This window comes from Macaca mulatta, chromosome 7 (genome assembly GCF_049350105.2).
Source record: "Macaca mulatta isolate MMU2019108-1 chromosome 7, T2T-MMU8v2.0, whole genome shotgun sequence".
NCBI classification, from domain to species: Eukaryota; Metazoa; Chordata; class Mammalia; order Primates; family Cercopithecidae; genus Macaca; species Macaca mulatta.
This window is the reverse complement of record NC_133412.1, coordinates 42917520-42941558: the sequence shown is the minus strand read 5'-3', so window position 1 is coordinate 42941558 and position 24039 is coordinate 42917520. Positions and strand designations below refer to the sequence as shown.

Sequence of the window (24039 nt, the reverse complement as noted above, 5' to 3'; positions counted from 1 at the left end):
TTCACCGTGTTAGCCAGGATGGTCTCAATCTCCTGACCTTGTGATCCACCCACCTTGGCCTCCTGAAGTGCTGGGATTATAGTCGTGAGCCACCGCACCTGGCCTGGGCCAAGTATTTGTTAATTGAATAACACGAATGTGCTGTTTCTCATAGAAATTTAAAACAAAAAAACATAACAACTAATCTCTTTTTTTTTTTTTTTTTTTTTGAGACACAGTCTCACTCTGTAACCCAGGCTGGAGTGCAGTGGCGCCATCTCAGCTCACTGTAACCTCTGCCTCCCAGGTTCAAGTGATTCTCCTGCCTCGGCCTCCCAAGTAGGTGGAATTATAGGTGCACACCACCTTGCCTGGCTAATTTTTGTATTTTCAGTAGAGACAGGGTTTCACCATGTCGCCCAGGCTGGTTTCGAACTCTTGGCCTCAAGTGATCCACCGCCTCAGCTTCCCAAAGTACTGGGATTACAGGTGTGAGCCACTGCACCTGGCCACAACTAATCGTTTTCACTGCAACTGTTTATTATGAACATTTGCCCTTTACATAGGCATGTGACTTTTCTTTAAAACAGAAAAAATTTCTTATTCTAAGACCAGTGTCTTTAACTAAAATAATGATAATTTTCTCATAGAAAAATTGGCAAAAGTTTTTTAAACTTTTATAATGGAAATTTTTAAAGCATGCAAAAGTAGAATAATGTGAAATATTTTCAACAAGGATTAAATCTTAGACATCAGCGTTGATTGTAGCCCTACTAACTTCCCCTCACAACCCCCCACCCCTACTGCTCAGATTTTTTCTTTGTTTGTTTTGAGACAGAGTCTCACTGTTGCCCAGGCTGGAGTGCAGTGGTGCCATCGCTGCTTACTGCAAGCTCTGCCTTCTGGGTTCACACCATTCTCCTGCTTCAGCCTAACTAGTAGCTGGGACTACAGGCGCCTGCCACCGTGCCCAGCCAATTTTTTGTATTTTTGGTAGAGATGGGGTTTCACTGTGTTAGCCAGGATGGTCTCAGTCTCCTGACCTCGTGATCTGCCTGCCTTGGCCTCCCAAAGTGCTGGGATTACAGGTGTGAGCCACCGCGCCTGGCCCTGCTCAGACGATATTAAAGAAGATACCAGATATGTCATTCCTGAAATACATCAGTATGTATCTCTAAAGGATACCAATTTTTTTTTTTTTTTTTTTTGACGCGGTGTCTTGCTCTGTGCCCCAGGCTGGAGTGCAGTGGCGCGATCTCGGCTCACTGCAACCCGCTCCCCCGGGTTCACGCCATTCTCCTGCCTCAGCCTCCCGAGTAGCTGGGACTACAGGCGCCCGCCACCTCGCCCGGCTAATTTTCTTGTATTTTTAGTAGAGACGGGGTTTCACCGTGTTAGCCAGGATGGTCTCGATCTCCTGACCTCATGATCCGCCCGTCTCGGCCTCCCAAAGTGCTGGGATTACAGGCTTGAGCCACCGCGCCCGGCCAGGATACCAATTTTTTTAAAAAATTGAGACAACATTTCACTCTCACCCAAATTGGAGTCCAGTGGTGTGTGATCACAGCTCACCGCAGCCTTAACTTCCTGAGCTCAAGCTAGAGTGCAGTGGCACAATCTCAGCTCACCGCAACCTCTGCCTCCCGGGTTCAAGCAATTGATTCTCCTGCCTCAGCCTCCTGAGTAGCTGGGACTACAGCGTGCGCCATCACTCCTAGCTAATTTTTGTATTTTTAGTAGAGACAGGGTTTCACCGTGTTGGCCAGGATGGTCTTGATCTCTTGACCTTGTAGTCCGCCTACCTCGGCCTCCCAAAGTGCTGGGGTTACAAGCATGAGCCACCGCGCCTGGCCCTACTGCAATTTTTTTTTTTTTTTTTTTTGAGACGGAGTCTCGCTGTGTCTCCCAGACTAGAGTGCAGTGGCACGATCTCAGCTCACTGCAAGCTCCACCTCCCAGGTTCATGCCATTCTCCTGCCTCAGCCTCCTGAGTAGCTGGGACTACAGGTGCCCGCCACCACGCCCGGCTAATTTTCTGTATTTTTAGTAGAGACAGGGTTTCACCGTGTTAGCCAGGATGGTCTCGATCTCCTGACCTCGTGATCCACCCGTCTCGGCCTCCCAAAGTGCTGGGATTACAGGCGTGAGCTACCATGCCCAGCCTTTTTTTTTTTTTTTTTAAATGGAGTTTCACTCTTGTCGCCCAGGCCTGAGTGCAATGGCACAATCTCGGCTCACTGCAACCTCTGCCTCCCGGGTTCAAGCTATTCTCCTGCCGCAGCCTCACAAGTAGCTGTAATTACAGGCATGCGCCACCATACCCGGCTAATTTTGTATTTTTTAGTAGAGAAGGGGTTTCTCCATGTTGGTCTTTCTGGTCTCAAACTTCTGACCTCAGGTGATCCTCCCACTTCGGCCTCCCAGAGTGCTGGGATTATAGGCGTGAGCCACTGCGCCTGGCCCACAATTTTTTTTAAAACGGCCCAGGCAGAGTGGCTGATGCCTGTAATCGCAGTACTTTGGGAAGCCAAGGAGGGTGGATCACTTGAGGCCAGGAGTTCAAGACCAGGCTGACCAACATGGTGAAACCCCATCTCTACTAAAAAAATATAGAACAGGCTGGGTGCAGTCACTCATGCCTATAATTTCAGCACTTTGGGAGGCCGAGGCGGGTGGATCACCTGAAGTCAGGAGTTCAAGACCACCCCAGCCAATATGGTAAAACCCCATCTCTACTAAAAATATTTTTTAAAAGTCAGGCATGTTGGCAGGTGCCTGTAATCCTAGCTACTCGGGAGGCTGATGTGAGAGAATCGGTTGAACCCGGGAGGCAGAGGTTGCAGTGAGCTTAAATTGTGTCATTGCACTCCACCCTGAGCGACAGAGCAAGACTCCATCTCAAAAAATAATAATAAATGAAAATTAGCCAGGTGTGGGATGGGCGCCTGTAGTCCCAGCTACTCGTGAGGCTGAGGCAGGAGAATCACGTGAGCCAAGGAGGCAGGGGTTGCAGTGAGCTGAGATGGCACCGCTGCACTCCAGCTAGGGTGACCGAGGGAGAGACTGTCTCAAAAAAAAAAAAAAAGTAATCAATAATAAATAAAGAAATACTTCAGGCTGGGCACGGTGGCTCACGCCTGTAATCCCAGCACTTTGGGAGGCTGAGGCGGGTGGATCACCTGAGATCAGGAGCTCGAGACCAGCCTCATCAACATGGAGAAACCCCCTCTCTAATAAAAATACAAAATTAGCTGGGCATGGTGGTGCATGCCTGTAATCCCAGATACTCGGAAGGCTGACACAGAAGAATCTCTTGAACCCGGGAGGCAGAGGTTGCGGTAAGCCGAGATCACACCATTGCACTCCAGCTTGGGCAACAGAGCAAGGCTCCGTCTCAAAAAAAACAAAACAAAACAAAACAAAAAAAAAACTTCATTGTGTTTCAAGATTGCTTTGAGTATTCTGTGTCTCATGCAATTCTATGTGAATATTATTAGGGTCAGCTTGTCTATATCTGGAAAAAAGGCTTTTGGAATTTTGATAGGCATTTACACTGTATTCCAATCCATGCATATGTGATGTCTTTCTATTTATTTAGATCTTTACTTTCTTTGAACAGTGTTTCACAGTTTCCCTTATACACATCTTGTTCTTCTTTGGTTAAATTTACTACTAAGTATTTTTGTTTTCTTTTTTTATTTTAATGTCAGTCAAATTTAGCAGTTAGGGGTTGTATACCAACTTTAGTGACACTAATGTTAATAGGTTCTGATAACCCACTACTATTAGGTCAGCGTATGTTTTTTTAAATAACATTTAAAGTATAATTTTCATTCTTTTTTTTTTTGAGACAGATTCTTGCTCTGTCACCCAGGCTGGAGTGAGGTGGCATGATCTTGGCTCACTGCAACCTCCGCCTCCCAGGTTCAGGCAATTCTCCTGCCTCAGCCTCCCTAGTAGCCGGGACTACAGATGCGCACCACCATGCTCGGCTGATTTTTGTATTTTTAGTAGAGGTGGGGTTTCACTGTGTTGGTCAGGCTGGACTTGAACTCCTGACCGTGGGTGATCCACCTGCCTCGACCTCTCAAGGTACTAGGATTACAGGCACGAGCCACCACGCCCAGCCACAAACTTTCTTTGAGAGACATTATAACAAATATGTTTTAAGTAGGAAAAGAAAACCACAGAGATTCTGCTCTGAAGTTTTTTTGTTTTCCATTTACTTAGCAAATATCCTGAAAAAGCGAAAAACAATACCATTGTTAAATAAGTAACAGACAGTAACTCCTATAAATAATTTAGGACATAAATGAAAGAAATCACTTCTTTGCCAGCGCTGGGAGGCGAAGGTGGACAGATCACTTGATACCAGGAGTTTGAGACCAGCCAGGCCAACATGGCGAAACTCCATTTCTACTAAAAATACAAAATATTAGCTGGGCATGGTGGTACATGCGTGTAATCCCACCTACTCAGGAGACTGAGGCACAAGAATCACCTGGTTGTAGTGAGCTGAGATCACGCCACGGCAGTCCAGCCCGGGCAACAGAGTGAGAGTTTTGTCTCAAAAAAAAAAAAAGAAATCACTGTGAAATAGTGAATTGGAAAATTGGAAAACTTTGCTAGCTGAGAATTCAAGCAAGGTTTTGGGGTATAAGTAAACTGGGATAGGTAGAAAGAAAAGCATTCTTCCAAGAGTCCAGGGAAGAGGGGTAGAACAGACAAAGACCAGGAGACAGAAAACCACTCATTAAGTTTTATTTAGATCAGTGATGTGACCAGCTTGACCTCTAAGGTTTTAGTAAGAGGAGTATTGCTAGTATAGTGGAAGGGTATTAATAACAGCTGACACATTTGAGAGCTTAATCTGTGTCAGTCATTGTGCTAAACATTGTACGTATTTTATCTAAATCTTCACAAAGCTGATGTAGATGATTTATTACTATTTTGAAAATGAAGACAATTACTTTTGAATAAATTAAGCTACTTTCTCAAGGTTAGACTTCTAGTGAAGGGTCAAAGCTTGGATTCAAACCACTTGACTTAGAAGTCTGTGCTCTTAACTGTGTGCTGGCTACTAAATTACAGTTAAGTTGTAGAAAGTCTTGAATGCCAACATGATTAGACTTTATTCTTGTTCTCTAATGTATACAGTAATCATCTAAAGACCTTTACTAGGAAATCTTTCAGCAGATTTCCTAAAGTTAATCTGCTTAAAGTTGCCAGCAAATTTTGGGGTCACTTAACATGTAGACCATGCTCGGTGAATTAGAAGGCTGAAAAAAAAATGTAGAGTCAATAATGTTGGAGATTCTAGGATTTCAGTGCCGAAAGCAAAAGACAGTTTTTCAGAAGACTGGAATAGGTGACTTTCCTTTCACATTAGGCAACACTGGACTATGGAATGTATTCTCGAGAAGAAGAACTATTAAGAGAAAGAAAACGCATTGGAACAGTCGGAATTGCTTCTTACGATTATCACCAAGGAAGTGGAACATTTCTGTTTCAAGCTGGTAGTGGAATTTATCACGTAAAAGATGGAGGGCCACAAGGATTCACGGTAAGTTGGAGTTGCTAGTGGTTAAATCTGATTTGGATCCAAAAGGTTATTTGCACCCAAATCAGAAAGGTAATTAATAAACAAACCAGAAACTTCAGTTTACCCACCAACGAAGAAATTTAATAGCAGTGAAAACAAGAAACATAGAGATTAGTTTCCAATTTTAAGAGCTAATTTTTTTTTTTTTTTTTGAGGCAGAGTTTCACTCTTGTTGCCCAGGCTGGAGTGCAATGGTGCCATCTCGGCTCACCGCAACCTCTGCCTCCTGGCTTCAAGCGATTCTCCTGCGTCATCCTCCCAAGTAGGTGGGATTACAGGCATGCACCACAGCCCCCGACTAATTTTGTATTTTAAGTAGTGATGGGGTTTCTCCATGTTAGTCAGGCTGGTCTCGAACTCCCGACCTTAGGTTATCTGCCTGTCTCGGCCTCCCAAAGTGCTGGGACTACAGGCGTGAGCCACTATACCCGGCCCTAGGAGCTAATTTTCTTTAACCAGCTCAGGCAACAGAGAGAGACCCGTGTCTCTACAAAAAAATTTTTAAAACTTAGTTGGGCATGGTGGTGCACACCTTTAATCCCAGCTACTTAGGAGTCTGAGATGGGAGGATCGCTTGAGCCTAGAGGTCAAGCTACAGTGAACTGTGATTGTGCCACTGCACTCCAGCCTAGATAACAGACAAATACCTTATCTCAAAACAAAAGAGTTAATAATCTTTCTAGTTACATTAAGATGCCATTTTTAGGCCAGACGCGGTGGCTCACGCCCATGATTCCAGCACTTTGGGAGGCCGATGTGGGCAGATTGTTTGAGCCCAGGAGTTCCAGACCAGTGTGGAAAACATGGCAAAACCCCATCTCTACAAAAAATGCAAAAATTAGCCAGGCAAGCTAGCATGCGCCTGTAGTCCCAGCTACTCAGGAAGCTGAGGTGGGAGGATCACTTGAGCCTGGGAGGCAGAGGTTGTAGTGCACCAAGATTGTGCCGCTGCACTTTAGCGTGGATGACAGAGTGAGATCCTGTCTCAAAAAAAAAAAAAAGATACAAATTTTAAAGTGGTAAAAATACCTGCTGTATAGAAAGATAGAGTAGGCCATGGGTAGTGGCTTACGCCTGTAATCCCAGCACTTTGGGAGGCTGAGGCGGGTGGATCACTTGAGGTCAGGAGTTTGAGACCAGCCTGGCCAACATGGTGAAACCCTGTCTCTACTAAAAATACAAAAATTAGCCAGGCGTACCTGTTGTCCCAGCTACTCGGGAGGCTGAAGCACGAGAATTGCTTGAATCCGGGAGTTGGATGGAGGTTGCAGTGAGCCGAGATCATTCCACTGCCCTCCATCCTGGGTGACAGTGAGACTACCTAAAAGAGAGAGAGAGAAAAAAAAAAAAAAGGGTAAAGGGCATTAGTTCCCACTTCCTGTGTAAGCATTGAGGGAGATTTTGGAAGATCGTTATCACAAGGCAATTTTTTGTTTCCCTTGAAAGCTAATTCATCTTAATAAATTATATATATACACACACACTTTTTTTTTTTTCTTTGGAGTGAGTCTTGCTCTGTCACCCAGGCTGGAGTACAGTGGCGAGATCATGGCTCACTGCAGCCTCAAACTCCTGGGCTCAAGCAATCCTCCCACCTCGGCCTCCTTGAGTAGCTGGGTAGCTATAGATATGTGCCGCCACACCCGACTAATTTAAAAAAATTCTTTTTAGAGGTGAGGGTCCCACTGTATTGCCCCAGCTTGTCTTGGACTTTAGGCTCGAGTGATCCTCTTGCCTCAGCCTCTCAAGTGGCTTATGTTTGGTTTTATTCTAGGCAATTCATTATGAGCTTTAGGAACTCTTGAGAGAATTGTGATGATCCTGGCTTCTATTACATTTTTATCAGCAAACTATTTTATATTGGTAAAAATAATTTTAAAATATTTAATAAAATATTTGATGAATAAGTGTTCAATAACAATGTTTAATGAACAGTAAATATTCTTAAGAGGTATTGGGGCAGGTTGGGGCAACAAAATTTATGAAGTACTGTTTTATTGTCTTTATGTCCTCTCCTATTACCCTTAGCTTTTTCATTCAAAGTAAAAAAATGAGTCCTTTCTGGTAAGTTAAGGCAATGGAAAGTATATTTTTCTGGGAAGCAATGATCATTGTTGACTTTTTTTTTTTTTCCCCTGAGACTGAGTCTCTCTGTCACCCAGGCTGGAGTGCAGTGGCACTATCTTGGCTCACTGCAATAGCTGCCTCCCGGGTTCAAGTGATTCTCCTGCCTCAGCCTCCCAAGTAGCTGGGACTATAGGTGCCCACCACGACGCCCAGCTAATTTTTGTATTTTTGGTAGAGATGCAGTTTCACTATGTTGGTCAGGCTGATCTTGAACTCCTGACATCAGGTGATCCGCCTGCATTGGCCTCCCAAAGTGCTGGGATTACAGGTGTGAGCCACCACGCCTGGCCTCATTGTTGACATTTTACCTAGAAATATTCTTCTTCATATAGGAAGCGTGCTGGAACATGTATGTGTCAGCCTGATATTTACCTTAGAATGTTGTTTACTTTTCTAGCAACAACCTTTAAGGCCCAATTTAGTGGAAACTAGTTGTCCCAACATACGGATGGATCCAAAATTATGCCCTGCTGATCCAGACTGGATTGCTTTTATACATAGCAATGATATTTGGATATCTAACATCGTAACCAGAGAAGAAAGGAGACTCACTTATGTGCACAATGGTAAGGCATAGTTCTTCAAATCTACTTTTCTGAACAGTATTTTTTGAAGTATAATTTGCTTCTTGCATTTTGACATTAGATCACCAAGCTGGGTGATCTTTGTGTTTGAAATTCAAGTCTTTAAAATTTTTTAAAAATAGAGAAAAGTACAGAGGATAACTGGTATGTACCACATGTATAATACTGCTTTATCTTAATGTTCATTTTCAAACAGTGCAACAAAAGAACCTCTGACATGATTGTTCTTTTAGCCTAATAAGACTGCCAGAATTTTCATAGAACTCTTGTTATTAAAATAAAATTTTAGGCTGGGCATGGTGGCTCCTAGGACTCTGGGAGGCTGAGGCAGGTAGATTGTTTGAGCCCAGAAGTTGAAGACCAGGATGGGCAACATGGTGACACCCCGTTTGCCAAAAAAATACAAAAAATTAGCTGAGCATAGTGGCGTGTGTAATTCTAACTACCTGGGAGACTGAGGTAGGAGGATCACTTGAGTCCAGGAGGTCGAGGCTGTGGTGAGCCATGATTGCACCATTGTACTCCAGCCTGGGCGACAGAGTGAGACTGTCTCAAAAATAAAAAAAAAAAATAATAAATAAGTTTTGTTTTTGAGAAACAGATAGAAAAACCAATTACACACTCTAAGAAACTACTTGAGGCCAGGCATGGTGGCTCATGCCTGTAGTCCCAGCACTTCGGGAGGCCAAGGCAGGTGGATCACCTGAGGTCAGGAGTTCTAGACAGTCTGGCCAACATGGTGAAACCCTGTCTCTACTAAAAATACAAAAATTAGCCGGGCATGGTGGTGCGTGCCTGTAAATCCCAACTACTAGGGAGGTTGAGACAGGAGAATTACTTGAACCTGGGGGGCGGAGGTGGCAGTGGCTGAGATCGCGCCACTGCACTCCAGCCTGGGCAAGAGAACAAGACCTTGTCTCAAATAAATAAAATAAAATAAAATAAAATAAAACTACTTGAGACTGAGACAGGGGGAAGCCTGGGCAACATAGTAAGACCTTGTCTCTACCAAAAAAAAAAAATTAGCTGGATGTGGTGGCACATGCCTGTAGTCCCAGCTATTCAGGAGGCTGAGGCAGGCGGATCACTCAAGCCTAGGAGGTTGAGGCTAAAGTGAGACATGGTTGCACCACTGCACTCCAGCCTGGGTGACAGAGTGAGACCCTGTCTCAAAAAAAATTTATCCTTCAGTTTCGGAGAGCCTACTTAGTTATCGTCATAATAGGAAAAATAGAACTTTGTAGAACTATGTATATTGTGGGAATATTTAATTAAGTTTTATCGAAGTGGCTATGATAATACTAAGCAGTATTCAAAGCACAGAAAGCTGTGGTTTCCTCTAAAGGTTTCATACAAATGAAAGATGGGAAATAGTGTATTGCTTTTTCTTTGAACACGTGAAACAGAGTTTAAGATTAAGTACCATAATGGGCCGGGCGCGGTGGCTCAAGCCTGTAATCCCAGCACTTTGGGAGGCCGAGATGGGTGGATCACGAGATCAGGAGATCGAGACCATCCTGGCTAACACGGTGAAACCCCGTCTCTACTAAAAAATACAAAAAACTAGCCGGGCGAGGTGGCGGGCGCCTGTAGTCCCAGCTACTCGGGAGGCTGAGGCAGGAGAATGGCGTGAACCTTGGAGGCGGAGCTTGCAGTGAGCTGAGATCTGGCCACTGCACTCCAGCCTGGACCAAAGAGCAAGACTCTGTCTCCAAAAAAAAAAGAGATTAAGTACCATAATGAAGATGAAGACTGAAAATTCTTTTGTCTAACTTTTGCTTAATCTTACGTTCACAAAGCTGATTTACTGTCATCTTTCTTAATCATTATCCCCTCATCATCATCAATCATTAGTTAAAATTAATTACAGACCAGGTGTGGTGGCTCACACCTGTAATCCCAGCACTTTTGGGAGGCTGAGGCAGGCGATCATGAGGTCAAGAGATCGAGACCATCCTGGCTAATATGGTGAAACCCTGTCTCTACTAAAAATACAGAAAATTAGCCGGGCGTGGTGGCGGGCGCCTGTAGTCCCAGCTACTCGGGAGGCTGAGGCAGGAGAATGGCATGAACCCGGGAGGCGGAGCTTGCAGTGAGCTGAGATGGTGCCACTGTACTCCAGCCTGGGTGACAGAGCGAGACTCCTTCAAAAAAAAAGAAAGTCATTGTTAACAGATATGTTACAGGTAGGAAAACAAAATGATATATATTCTCTCAAGTTTGTTTTTTTTTTGTTCTTTTTTTTTTTTGAGACAGAGTCTCACTCTGTCACCCAGGCTGGAGTGCAATGGTGTGATCTCTGCTCACTGCAACCTCCGCCTCTTGGGTTCAGTTGATTCCCCTGCCTCAGCCTCCCAAGTAGCTGGGATTACTGGCTAATTTTTTTTGTATTTTTAGTACAGACAGTTTCACCATGTTGACCAGGGTGGTCTCAATCTTCTGATCCTGTGATACACCCACCTCGGCCTCCCAAAGTGCTGGGATTATAGGCATGAGCCACTGTGCTCAGCCTGTTTGTTTTTTGTGGCAAAGTCTCGCTCTATTGCCCAGGCTGGAGTGCAGTGGCGTTATCTCAGCTCACTGTAACGTCTGCCTCCTGGGTTCAAGTGATTCTCATCCCTCAGCCTCATGAGTAGCTGGGATTACAGGTGCATGCCACCACACCTGGTTAATTTTTGTATTTTTAGTAGAGACGGGGTTTCACCATGTTGGCCAGGCTGGTGTTGAACTCCTGACCTCAAGTGATCCGCCCACCTCCGCCTCCCAAAGTGCTGAGAACAGGCGTGAGCCACGGCACCTGGCCAGACATAGGGTTTTATAAGAGCACTAATGTGGGAAAGTGATCAGGGAAGGCTTTCCAGAAAAGATGACACCTAAACTGATCCTAAGTAATGTCTATATATTATCCAGTACACTCCTGACAAAGCGACTACATGAGAAAGGTCTTGATGCAAAAGACATCGTGGTGTTTGTGAGGAGGTAGAAGCAGTGTGAAGGTCCTGAAGCCTAAGTTCTGAGTCAAGAAGTAGCAAAAGACTGGCAGATAAGGGCCAGGACAAGGGTAGACCATATTTTCTGTAAATGAACATGGACTTTATCATGATATGAGGGTCCATGGAAAAGTTTTTAACAGTTGTGTGATCATAATCATCATGTTGTCCATAAGTTGCTCTGGATACTTTGTGGAAGTTAAATTCAAGAAACATGGGTGGAGACAGGAACACCAAAGCTTGACTGTTGCAGTTATCCAAGTTATATGGCCTAAATCTAGAGCATAGGATAGAGACAAAGGGATGGAGTAGGGAAAACCTTAAGTTAAAAGTACAGATTTTGGCGTTTAATAGATCTCCCTTTGAAGTCAGGAAATCAGAACAGCTGTTCTACTACCAATGGCAGTAGAAAGATTACGTTGGTAGTTAATAAATCTGTTTTGGAAATCCAAGCCATTTTTTCATGCTTTTTTTTTTTTTTTCCTATTTTTTTGAGACAGGGTCTCCTGTTGGCTCACTGCAGTCTTGACGGGGCTCCAGCAATCCTCCCATCTCAGCACCCCTGAATAGCTGAGACTACAGGTGTGTGCCACCATGCCTGCCTAATTTTTAACTTTTTTTGTAGAGACAAGGTCTCCCTGTGTTGTCAAGGCTGGTCTTGAACTCCTTGACTCAAGTGATTCTCTCACCTCAGCCTCCTAAATTGCTGGTATTATAGGCATGAGCCAACAAACCCAGCCCATTTTTTCATGTTTCAGCAAACACTGGACACTTGCTATGTACCAGTTATTGTGCTTGAGGCTGAGACTGCAAAGCTGTGATATAACTGTCAGAGTTAAGGCATTTTTAGTAATTTTTTTTCTTCTGTAAAATTGTTTTCCACAGGATTTGTGAAGATTGGCAGAATTTAAAATGGAAAGCACTGGAATCCTGCAGGACATTATACTAGTGTTTTTATTCTTTGTCATGTTGTATGTAGGTATGCGGTGTATTTTCAGGATTAATAGAGTAGTTAAGAATACAGGTAGAGCCTGGTGAAGTGGCTCATGTCTGTAATCCCAGCACTTTGGGAAGCCAAGGTGGGAAGATCACTTGAGCCCAGGAGTTCAAGACCAGTCTGGGCAACGTAGGGGGAGACCCTTTCTCTACAAAAAAATAAAAAATAATAAAAATGAGCCAGACATGGTGTCATGCGCCTGTTTCTCAGCTACTCTGGAAGCCGAGGTGGGAGGATCACTTGAGCCTGGGAAGTCAGGCTCAGTTGCTCCACTGCTCTCCAGCCTTGGAGTGAGCTGTAATTGCACCACTGCACGCCAGCCTTGGTGGCAGATGAAAGAGAGAGACCCTGTCTCTAAAAAAAAAAAAAAAAAAAAAGAGAATGTAGAATTTCAAGTCTACCATTTATTAACTGTGCGGCCTTGGTTATTTAACCCATCTCTTTGTTTCCATATCTATAAAACAGATGTTAATAGCACATCAACATAGGGTTGTTATGAGGCTTTAATGAGTTAATATATATGAAGTATTTAGGATAGTGCCTGAAACATAGTAAGTGTTGTATAAGTATGTGCTTAGATAGAAAGTAGGTAGAGAGTTAATGTCATCAGCTTATTCCACTCACAATAGGTTTCTAAGTGAAAGTCCACTTGAGATGGATTTGGTCAATCAGTATGCACATGTGTTTATTCTTTGCCTGGTGATAGAGGAATTTAAAAGTAGTAAAATCCTAGTTTCTGCTCTCAAATGACTTACTGAGAGGATGAGATGATACTATTTATTCATTTAATAAATAATAATGGAAGTCTATAATAAACAGTAAGAAGATACAAATGAGGGTTACTTATCTTCATAGTCTTGGCTCTATCATTAATTCCAAAATTCAAAACACTTTGAAAACTGAGCTTAGTTTTCATTAGGTTGTTACTAAAACTCATTTGGCAGTAACACCTGACCTGAAGTAACCTGAGGATATTTATAAACTTAATATGCTTACCTACATAGTGTGCCTATTCATAAGTTTGCTGCGAGAATATTGGTGTATTTGATTACAAGGTATTTGGTTTCCCTGCTGGAGATACTACATAATGTATTATGGTAGATGTACAATATATGAAAAATCTTGGCCAGGCACGATGGCTCATGCCTGTAATCCTAGCACTTTGGGAGGCTGAGGTGGGTGGATCACCTGAGGTTGGGAGTTCAAGACCAGCCTGACCAACATGGAGAAACCTCGTCTCTACTAAAAATACAAAATTAGCTGGGGTGGTGGTGCATGCCTGTAATCCCAGCTACTCGGGAGGCTTAGGTTGGAGAATCGCTTGAACCCAGGAGGTGGAGGTTGCAGTGAGCCGAGATGGCGCCATTGCACTCCAGCATGGGCAACAAGAGCGAAACTCTGTCTAAAAAAAAAAAAAAAAAATGAGGGAGGGAGGGAGGGAAGAGAGAGAGAGAAAGAAAGAAAATGACAGAAAAGAAATATCTCCCAAATTCTGAATTCCAAATATTTCTTTTTGGATTCAAACTTTTTGGATAAACAAATCATTGGTTGGTACTGTACATTATGTCACACTGTATAGAAAATATAGATAAGCAAAAATAATAAAACTTGCCTGTAAAATTAGAATCAGGCCAGGTGCAGTGGCTCATACCTGTAATCCTAGCACTTTGGGAGGCCAAGGTGAGAGGATTACTTGAGCTCAGGGATTTGAGCTGGGAAACATAATGAGACCTGGGAAACATAATGAGACCTCATCTCTACAAAATTTTTTTTAAAAATTAGCTGAGCTTAGTGACACATGCCTGTGTCCCAGCTACTTGGGAGGCTGAGACAGGAGGATTACTTGAACCGAGAGATGAAGGCTGCAGTGACCTGAGATCTCACCCCTGCACTCTACCCTTGGTGACAGCGAGACCCTGTCTCAAAAATAAAATAAAAATTAAAGTCCCTATGAGATATGTAATGCCTACTAGACTGGCTAAAGTGAGAAATATTGAGAACACCAAATGTTGGAGAAGAACTTTCATACTTCGATAGTAAGAGTGTAAAATAATAGAAATACTTTGGATAACTGTTTGGTACTTTCTTATGAAGTTAAACATACACTTACGACACTAACCAGCCTTATTACTCGTAGGTATTTTACTTAGAAGAAACAAAAACACATGTTCTCAAAAATTCCCTTTTTTTTTTTTTTCTTTTTTGAGACATGATCTCAGTCTGTCACCCAGGCTGGAGTGCAGTGGCGTGATCTTGGTTCACTGCATCCTCCTCCTCCCGGGCTCAAGTGATTCTCCTACCTCAGCCTCCCAAGTAACTGGGACCATAGGCACCTGCCATCACACCTGGCTAATTTTTGTATTTTTTATAGAGGCGGGGTTTTGCTATGTTGCCAAGGCTGGTCTCAAACTCCTGAGCTCAAGCAATCTGCCCTCCTCAGCCTCCCAAAATGTTGGGATTACAGGTGTGAGCCACTATGCCTGGCCCACAAAAATTCTTACACGGTAATAATGTTCATAGCATCTTTATTCATAATAGCCAGAAACTGGAAACAGGCAAGATATCTATTAACAGATAAAAGAACTATGGTATGCAATGGAACACAACTCAGCAATAAACAGGAATTAACTATTGACACATGTAACAATATTGATGAAACTCAAAAGAATCCAAACACAAGTATATATATACTGTATGATTTCATTTACATGAAATTCTAGAATATGCAAACGTAACCTCTGGTGATAGGAATCAGATCAGTGATTGTTTCTGGGTCGGGGCTGGGCCTTGACTGGGAAGGAGCATGAGAAAACATCCTTGGGTACTGGAAGTGTAAGTGGTGATAGGAGTGTGGTCATATAAGTATATGTATTTTTCAAAAATAGTACATTTAAGAATTCGTAAATTATAAAGCAATTTTTAAAAACCTTGAAATCTTACTACTTGGAGATAATCATATTTCAGCTTATATCAGCACTTTTTAAAAATGCATTTTTATAACATTTTTATAAATGAATCACAGTGCAAATGCTATTCAGTAATCTGATTTGTTTTATTCAAGTATATTGTAAACATGTCCTCATGACACAAATTTTTTTTTTTTTTTTGAGATGGAGTCTTGTTCTGTCACCCAGGCTGGAGGGCAGTGGTGTTATGATCTTGGCTCACTGCAACCTCCACCTCCCGGGTTCAAGCGACTCTTCTGCTTCAGCCTCCCAAGTAGGAGCATGCCTGGCTAAGTTTTGTATTTTTAGTAAAGACGGGGTTTCACCATATTGGCCAGGCTGGTTTCAAACTCCTGACCTTGTGATCTGTTCCCCTCGGCCTCCCAAAGTGCTGGGATTACAAGCGTGAGCCACCACGCCTGGCCTCAAAATCTTATATAATTATGGCTTTGTGGTTTTCTTTTAAAACAAGAGTCCCCTTCAAACTATTTGCTGCAAACCTGAGTGTAAAACAGATGAAAGCTGAGCTGCTCCAACTGAATGAGATGAAAGAAGAATGGTTGAATTATATGACCTATAAGATTCACTCTAGGTCTAAGAATACTTCTCTGTGTAGGAGAGTTGCAAGTGTCCCCTATACTCTGCTCCTTTACGTGTAATCTTTTTTCCATGATCCTGCTAATTGGGAAAATAATAACATTTATTTGGAGCATGTACTGTGGTCCAGGCTTTGTTCTAAGTGCTTTATGTGAATTAATTAATTTAATCTTCATATCAGCCTCACAAGGTAGCCTTTTATTCTCATTTACAAATGGGATAATGCAGTGGAATGAGATTGAATGATTTGCCCAAAGTCAGACAGTATGTAAATGATGGACCCCAGATTTGAACTCAGTCCATTTAGCTCCAGGGTTTACCACTGTACTCCAGCTACCTTTCCAAATAAACGGAATCATTTTGCTTTGTACGTATGAAAAGATAGCTTTCTGTGGTAATTTTGCCTTTTATATTTGTCTAGAGCTAGCCAACATGGAAGAAGATGCCAGATCAGCTGGAGTTGCTACCTTTGTTCTCCAAGAAGAATTTGATAGATATTCTGGCTATTGGTGGTGTCCGAAAGCTGAAACAAGTAAGGGGGTTCAAATAATGTATTATGGATCATTTTAAAGTATTATAATATTCAACTGTCAGTTAAGTGCAGATTCTAAATCTTGGTTAATAGATTTGAAAGTGGATAATAGATTCCAAAGTGATGATGATTGATTCATGCCAGTAGTTACTTAAAATATATAGTTTAGGCCAGGCGCAGTGGCTAACACCTGTAATCCCAGCACTTTGGGAGACTAAGGCAGTCGGATCACCTGAGGTCAGGAGTTCGAGACCAGCCTGGCTAACATGGTGAAACCCCATTTCTAATAAAAATACAAAAAATTAGCGGGGCGTGGTGGCACGCACTTGTAATCCCAGCTACGCGGGAGGCTGAAGCAGGAGAATCGCTTGAACCCAGGAGACGGAAGTTGCAGTGAGCTGAGATCGTACTATTGCACTCCATCTTGGGCACTGAGAGTGAAACTCTGTCTCAAAAATCTGTAGATTATAACCAGGCGCAGTGGCTCAACGCCTGTAATCCCAGCACTTTGGGAGGCCGAGGCGGGTGGATCACGAGGTCAGGAGATCGGGACCATCCTGGCTAACACAGTGAAACCCCGTCTCTACTAAAAATTAAAAAAAAAAAAAATTAGCCGAGTGTGGTGGCGGGTGCCTGTAGTCCCAGCTACAGGGAGGTTGAGACAGGAGAATGATGTGAACCTGGGAGGCGGAGCTTGCAGTGAGCCGAGATCGTGCCTCTGCACTCCAGCCTGGGCGACACAGTGAGACTCCGTCTAAAAAAAAAAAAAAAAAATGTAGATTATATTTCATCATAATGAAGTCTAGTAAAAACAATTGTATTGTGGTTTAATGCCTCTGGCCCCTCAATTCTCTTTGCCAGTTTTTCTCCTAAAGGCTGGTCTTGGTAATGCTGGCAGCATTGGTGGCAAAATAAAAAATACCACACCTTGGCCAGGCGCAGTGACTCACACATGTAATCCCAGCACTTTGGGAGGCTGAGGTGGGCGGATCATGAGGTCAGGAGATCGAGACTATCCTGGCCAACATGGTGAAACCCCATCTCTACTAAAATACAAAGAATTAGCTGGGTGTGGCGGTGCACACCTGTAGTCCCAGCTACTCGGGAGGCTGAGGCAGAAGAATCAATTGAACCTGGGAGGTGGAGATTGCAGTGAGCCAAGATTGTGCCACTGCGTTCCAGCCTGGCGACAGAGCGAGACTCAGTCTGAAAAACAAACAAACAAAAAAACACACCTTAATGTGTTGCTATAAAAATTTGACTAGAGAGTCTGTTAAACAGATGATCAAATCAGTGTATGAATGGATAGGATAAAAGGGAACAAATTCCTCCCTTTCTTGGGGCAAATTCACAAATACCTCACTCTCTGAGAAACAGCTCACTAAAGCTTGGCTTTCAAACTTTTTGACCATGATCCAGTTAGAAGTGTACTTGTATTGTGGCCTAATACATATACTGTATAGATAAAACTGAAAACAAATTTCAAGAAGCAATACTTATTCTTTTTTTTTTTTGAGACATAGTCTCTCTCTTGTCGCCCAGGCTGGAGTGCAGTGGCACAATCTCAGCTCACTACAAGCTCCGCCTCCCAGTTCAAGCCATTCTCCTGCCTCTCAGCCTCCCAGGTAGCTGGGACTACAGGCACCCGCCACTGCGCCCGGCTAATTTTTTGCATTTTTAGTAGAGACGGGGTTTCACCTTGTTAGCCAGGATGGTCTCAATCTTCTGACCTCATGATCCACCCACCTCGGCCTCCCAAAGTGCTGGGATTACAGGTGTGAGCCACTGCCCCCGGCCGCAATACTTATTCTTATGTGTAATACTCCCTGATACTGTTATGTTGGGTTTTTTTGTTTTTGAGTTTTTTGTTTTGTTTTTTTTGAGGCGGGGTCTCTGTTTCCCAGGCTGGAGTGCAGTGGTGCAATCTCAGCTCACTGCAAACTCTGCCTCCCAGGCTCAAGCAATCCTCTCACCTCAGCCTCCCAAGTACCTGGGACTACAGGCGCAAGCCACTACACACAGCTAATTTTTATATTTTTTTGTAGAGATGGAGTATTACCATGTTGCCCAGGGTGTGGTTTGTGTGTTATATTTTTAAAAATACTGATTGTGACCCATTAATAGATTTCATGACCTACTCATGGTTTGGAGCTAGCAGTCTGAATGCATCTCTAAGAGACCCTGAAAAATACTTGTAAGCCATGTCTTGGATTTGGACATTTTATTTTAAGATGTGAAATGTTTTGTTGTATTTGTTAGAACACGATTTTGACATGAATAGAGAAACTATTCAAAATAACTGAACTGTATTTAGTATTTATGTTTTTAATGGGAAATATTATAAATGTAATTAAATATTTCATTTTTCAACAAAGAATGCATTTTATGGTATGTAAGAATGAAGTCCTTCAAAAATGTTTTTCCCTGTTTTTTTTGTTTGTTTGTTTGGTTTTTTTTTTGTTTTTTTTTTTTGAGACGGAGTCTCGCTCTGTCACCCAGGCTGGAGTGCAGTGGCCGGATCTCAGCTCACTGCAAGCTCCGCCTCCCGGGTTCACGCCATTCTCCTGCCTCAGCCTCCCGAGTAGCTGGGACTACAGGCGCCTGCCACCTCGCCCGGCTAAGTTTTTGTATTTTTAGTAGAGACGGGGTTTCACTGTGTTACCCAGGATGGTCTCGATCTCCTGACCTCGTGATCCGCCCGTCTCGGCCTCCCAAAGTGCTGGGATTACAGGCTTGAGCCACCGCGCCCGGCCTGTTTTTCCCTGTTTTAAAAATATGTATACATATCATCTCCAGTTGTTTTCCCTCCAAAAGAAGTGGCTTAACAATAACTCACCTTGCTGCTACAAAGACTAGTGATATTTTCCTACAAAACAGGTAGCGTATTTTATACATAAGTTATTCTTCACTATAAGAAATCTGATACTAGAAGGAACGGTTGGTTATGACTACTTTCTGGAATAATTATTCTAAATTTTCAATATCTAAATTTCTTTTAAGCTCCCAGTGGTGGTAAAATTCTTAGAATTCTATATGAAGAAAATGATGAATCTGAGGTGGAAATTATTCATGTTACATCCCCTATGCTGGAAACAAGGAGGGCAGATTCATTCCGTTATCCTAAAACAGGTACTGTACTCCATTGGCATTTATATTCACTCATTTCCTCTTTCCAAATAAGATTCTGTAGTCATCCAAAGGTGTAGTCAATGACATTGGTCATTTCCAGCCTTATTTATGATGGGTTGTTCACTGGGTATCACAAAAATAGATTTTGAATTAAAGAGTGATCGTTTTTTATTCTTTTCAAAGGTAGGGATGTCCACATAATTGATTTCCTCAAGGAATGAATTAGAGGGTATCTTTGCACCAGGCGTGGTAGCTCATGTCTGTAATCCTAGCACTTTGGGAGGCTGAGGCGGGTGGATCACTTGAGGTCAGGAGTTTGAGACCAGCCTGACCAACATGGTGAAACTCCATCTTTACTAAAAATGCAGAATTAGCCAGGCGTTTTGGTGCATGCCTGTAATCCCAGCTAATTGGGAGGCTGACGCAGAATAATTGCTTGAACCCAGGAGGCAGAGGTTGTAGTGAGCCGAGATCACACCATTGCCTTCCTGGGCAACAAGAGTAAAAGTCTGTCTCAAAAAAAAAAAAAGAAAAAGGAGAAGGTGTCTTTGCTAGCAAATACAGATTTTTAAGTGATACTGTTCATAATAAGTGATTTTTTTTCCCCATTTTGCTTCTTACAGCATTTCAATTGTGAAAATAATACATATTTTCACTTTATTTCATTCGGACTCTTTTCAGCCTGGTTGGTTTTTTTTTTATTCTTTAAAAATTTTATTTCAATAGTTTTTGGGGAACAGGTGGTTTTCGGTTACATGGATAAGTTCTTTAGTGGTGATTTCTGAGATTTTGGTGCACCCATCACCCAAGCAGTGTACACAGTACCCAATGTATAGTCTTTTATTCCTCACCCCCCTCCCACCCTTCCTCTGGAGTCCCCAGAGTCCTTTATATCATTCTTATGCCTTTGTGTCCTCATAGCTTAGCTCCCACTTATCAGTGAGAGCAATGATACTTGGTTTTCCGTTCTTGAGTTACTTCACTTAGAATAATGGTCTCCAGCTCCATCCAGGTTGCTGTGAATGCCATTATTTTGTTCCTTTTTGTGGTTGAGTAGTATTCCATGTTGTTGTATATATACTACATTTTTAAAATCCACTTGTTGGTTGATGGGCAAGCCCCTTATTTTTATTTTACTTTTTTAAGACAGTGTCTTGCTCTGTCATCCAGGCTGGAGTGCAGTGGCGTGATCTTGGCTCACTGAAGCCTCTGCCTCCAGGGTTCAAATGATTGTCCTCCCTCAGCCTCCTGAGTAGCTGGGATTACAGGTGCCTACCACCAAGCCCGGATGATTTTTGTATTTTTAGTAGAGATGGTGTTTCACCACTCCTGACCTGAAGGGATCACCTCGGCCTCCCAAAGTACTGGGATTACAGGTATGAGCCGCCGCACCTGGCCAAACCCCTTATTTTTTGATATTCAAAAAGTATGAATTTGAGATGGGGCTCTGAGATTCTTGTGCAGTAAAGCTCTGACCATCTACATTATTCTTTTTCATTTTTTTCTTGAGACGGTCTCTCTCTGTTGCCAAGGCTGGAATGCAGTGGTGTGATCTTGGCTCACTATACCTCCATCTCCTGAGCTCAGGCCATTTTCCCACCTTAGCCTCCTGAGTAGCTTGACCAGCCTGGTGCAGTGTGTACCACTGCACCCGGCTAATTTTTGTTTTTTTGCTTTTTTGTTTTTGTTTGTTTTTGTTTTTGTTTTTGTTTTTTTGCTCTGTCATCCAGGCTGGAGTGCAATGGCGCGATCTCGGCTCAATATAACCCCTGCTTCCCAGGTTCAAGTGATTCTCCTGCCTCAGCCTCCCAAGTAGCTGCGATTACAGGTGCCTGCCACCACGCCTGGCTAATTTTTGTATTTTTAGTAGAGACAAGGTTTCACCATGTTGGCCAGGCTGGTCTCGAACTTCTGATCTCGTGATCCACCTGCCTCAGCCTCCCAAAGTGTTGGGATTACAGGCGTGAGCCACTGCACCCAGCCGTTTTTTTCGTGTTGTTTGTTTTTTTGAGACAGAGTCTCGCTCTGTCGCCCAGGCTGGAGTGCAGTGGCGCGATCTCAGCTCACTGCAACCTCCGCCTCCCAAGTTCAAGCAATTGTCCTGCCTCAGCCCCCTGAGTAGCTAGGATTACAGGCGCGTGCCACCATGCCTGGCTAATTTTTGTATTTTTAGTAGAGATGGGGTTTCACCATGTTGGTCAGGCTGGTCTCACACTGACCTCAGGTGATCCACCTGCCTCGACCTCCCAAAGTGCTGGGATTACAGGCGTGAGCCACTGCGCTCTGCCTAATTTTTGTATATTTTGTAGAGATGGGGTTTTACCATGTGAGCCAGGCTGGTCTTGAATTCCTGAGCTCAAGTGATCCGCCTGCCTTGGCCTCTCAAAGTGCTGGGATTACAGGCGTGAGACACTGTGCCTGGCATATACTTTACTCTTGACTTAACTAAAGTGTAAAGAGAATTGATCTGGCAAAATTAATTTGAGTCATTTTGGATAAGCATTACTATTCATTTATATCTCTTTCTTTTTTTTTTTTTTTTTTTTTTGAGACGGAGTCTCGCTCTTGTTACCCAGGCTGGAGGGCAGTGGTGCAATGGCAGCTCACTGCAACCTCTGCCTCCCAGGTTCAAGTGATTCTCCTGCCTCAGCCTCCCAAGTAGATGGGATTACAGACGCACACCACCACGCCTGGCTAATTTTTGTATTTTTAGTAGAGATGGAGTTTCACCATGTTGGCCAAGGTGGTCTCAAACTCCTGACCTCAGGTGAGCCACCTGCCTCAACCTGCCAAAGTACTGGGATTACAGGCATGAGCCACCGCACCCGACCTATACATTATTCTTGACTTAACTAAAGTGTAAAGAGAATTGATCTGGCAAAATTAATTTGAGCAATTTTGGATAAACATTACTATTCATTTATGTCTCTTTCTAAAGGTACAGCAAATCCTAAAGTCACTTTTAAGATGTCAGAAATAATGATTGATGCCGAAGGAAGGGTAAGTATAAAATGCTGAGTTGACCTTCTGTGTCATTTGACTAATCTGTTCAGCCCAGTAGGGTTCTTTGATACACTTTTTTATTTTTGGACTTACTGAACTTGCTGAGATATCTGTGGATCATGATTTTAGACTGACCTAATTTTTTACTTACAAATCATCCTGCTGGTTCATAAGATGGGAATATGGGGATATGCATATTAACCACTCCTTTCCAGTAGTTTTTCTGTTTGCCTTTATTCTCCAGATTAATGTTAAAAGAAAAAAAAAGGTAGTTATTGACTGGTTACCTTTTGTGGTGGGTAGATGTCCGTGGTGCATTAAATATCCCACAGTGGCCAGGCGTGGTGGCTCAAGCCTGTAATCCCAGCACTTTTGGAGGCCGAGACAGGCAGATCACGAGGTCAGGAGATGGAGACCATCCTGGCTAACACGGTGAAACCCCGTCTCTACTAAAAAATACAAAAACTAGCCGGGCGAGGTGGCGGGCACCTGTAGTCCCAGCTACTCGGGAGGCTGAGGCAGGAGAATGGCGTAAACCCGGGAGGCAGAGCTTGCAGTGAGCCGAGATCCGGCCATTGCACTCCAGCCTGGACGACAGGGCGAGAGACTGTCTCCAAAAAAAAAAAAAAAAATCCCACAGTTGACTTGTACTACAGCTTTCTGTTTCAACAGCCAAATGCTTATAAGCTGCATGCACACAAGACTAGCTAAAAAACAATATTCTCTTCTAGACTTTTTTGGGGTTTTTTTGAGTTTAAGAGTGGAGGTTTAACAGGCAAAAGATAAAAGAGGATAGCTTTCTCTCCTGCAGAGAGAGAGGCTCCTGAGTCAGTCTTCCTCTTCTAGACTTTTTTAAAAACAGCTTTACTGAGATATATAACTCACATGTAATATGATTTATTTAAAGTTTAAAATTTAGTGGCTGTTGGTATATTCACAGAGTTTTGCAACCATTACCACAGGCAGTTTTAGAACATTGTTATTACCTCAAAAAGATACCCTATACTTCTAAGCCATCATCCTCCAACCTCCTCATATCCCCCAGCACTAGGCAACCTTTTTTTTTTTTTGGGAAATGGAGTTCCGCACTGTCACCCGGGCTGGAGTGCAATGGTGCAATTCTCGGCTCACTTCAACCTCTGCCTTCTGGGTTCACGTGATTCTCCTGCTTCAGCCTCCCGAGTAGTTGGAATTACAGGCACACACCACCACACCCAGCTAATTTTATGTATTTTTAGTAGAGACAGGGTTTCACTATGTTGACCAGACTGGTGTCAAACTCCTGACCTCATGATCTGCCCACCTTGGCCTTCCAAAGTGCTGGGATTACAGGCATGAGCCACCGCGCCCAGCCTAGATAACCATTAATCTACTTTCTATCTCTATAAATTTGCCTATTCTGGACATTTCATATAAGTGGAATCATACAATATGTAGTTTGGTCTCCTTGACTTAGATTGCTTTCAAGGTCCATCCATGTTGTACCATGTATCAATACTTCATTTATTTTTAATTGATGAATAATACCTTTATATGGATATACCATATTGTGTT

At 43.0% G+C, this 24039-nt stretch overlaps 1 protein-coding gene across 6 annotated transcripts in view; it reads left to right on the top strand.

The window, feature by feature from the left end:
- Nucleotides 1–24039, top strand: part of DPP8 (dipeptidyl peptidase 8) — a 76036-nt gene that overhangs the window by 11809 nt on the left and 40188 nt on the right. For all 6 annotated transcript variants that reach the window (XR_013395679.1, XR_013395678.1, XM_015142500.3 and 3 more), the window contains 5 exons: nucleotides 5369–5542; nucleotides 8106–8274; nucleotides 16243–16353; nucleotides 19354–19482; nucleotides 22421–22482. Coding sequence is in view for 4 of the 6 variants with exons in the window: in XM_015142500.3 (XP_014997986.2) it covers nucleotides 5369–5542; nucleotides 8106–8274; nucleotides 16243–16353; nucleotides 19354–19482; nucleotides 22421–22482 (645 nt within the window). In the remaining 2 variants the exon portion in view is untranslated. The remainder of the gene's footprint in view (nucleotides 1–5368; nucleotides 5543–8105; nucleotides 8275–16242; nucleotides 16354–19353; nucleotides 19483–22420; nucleotides 22483–24039) is intronic.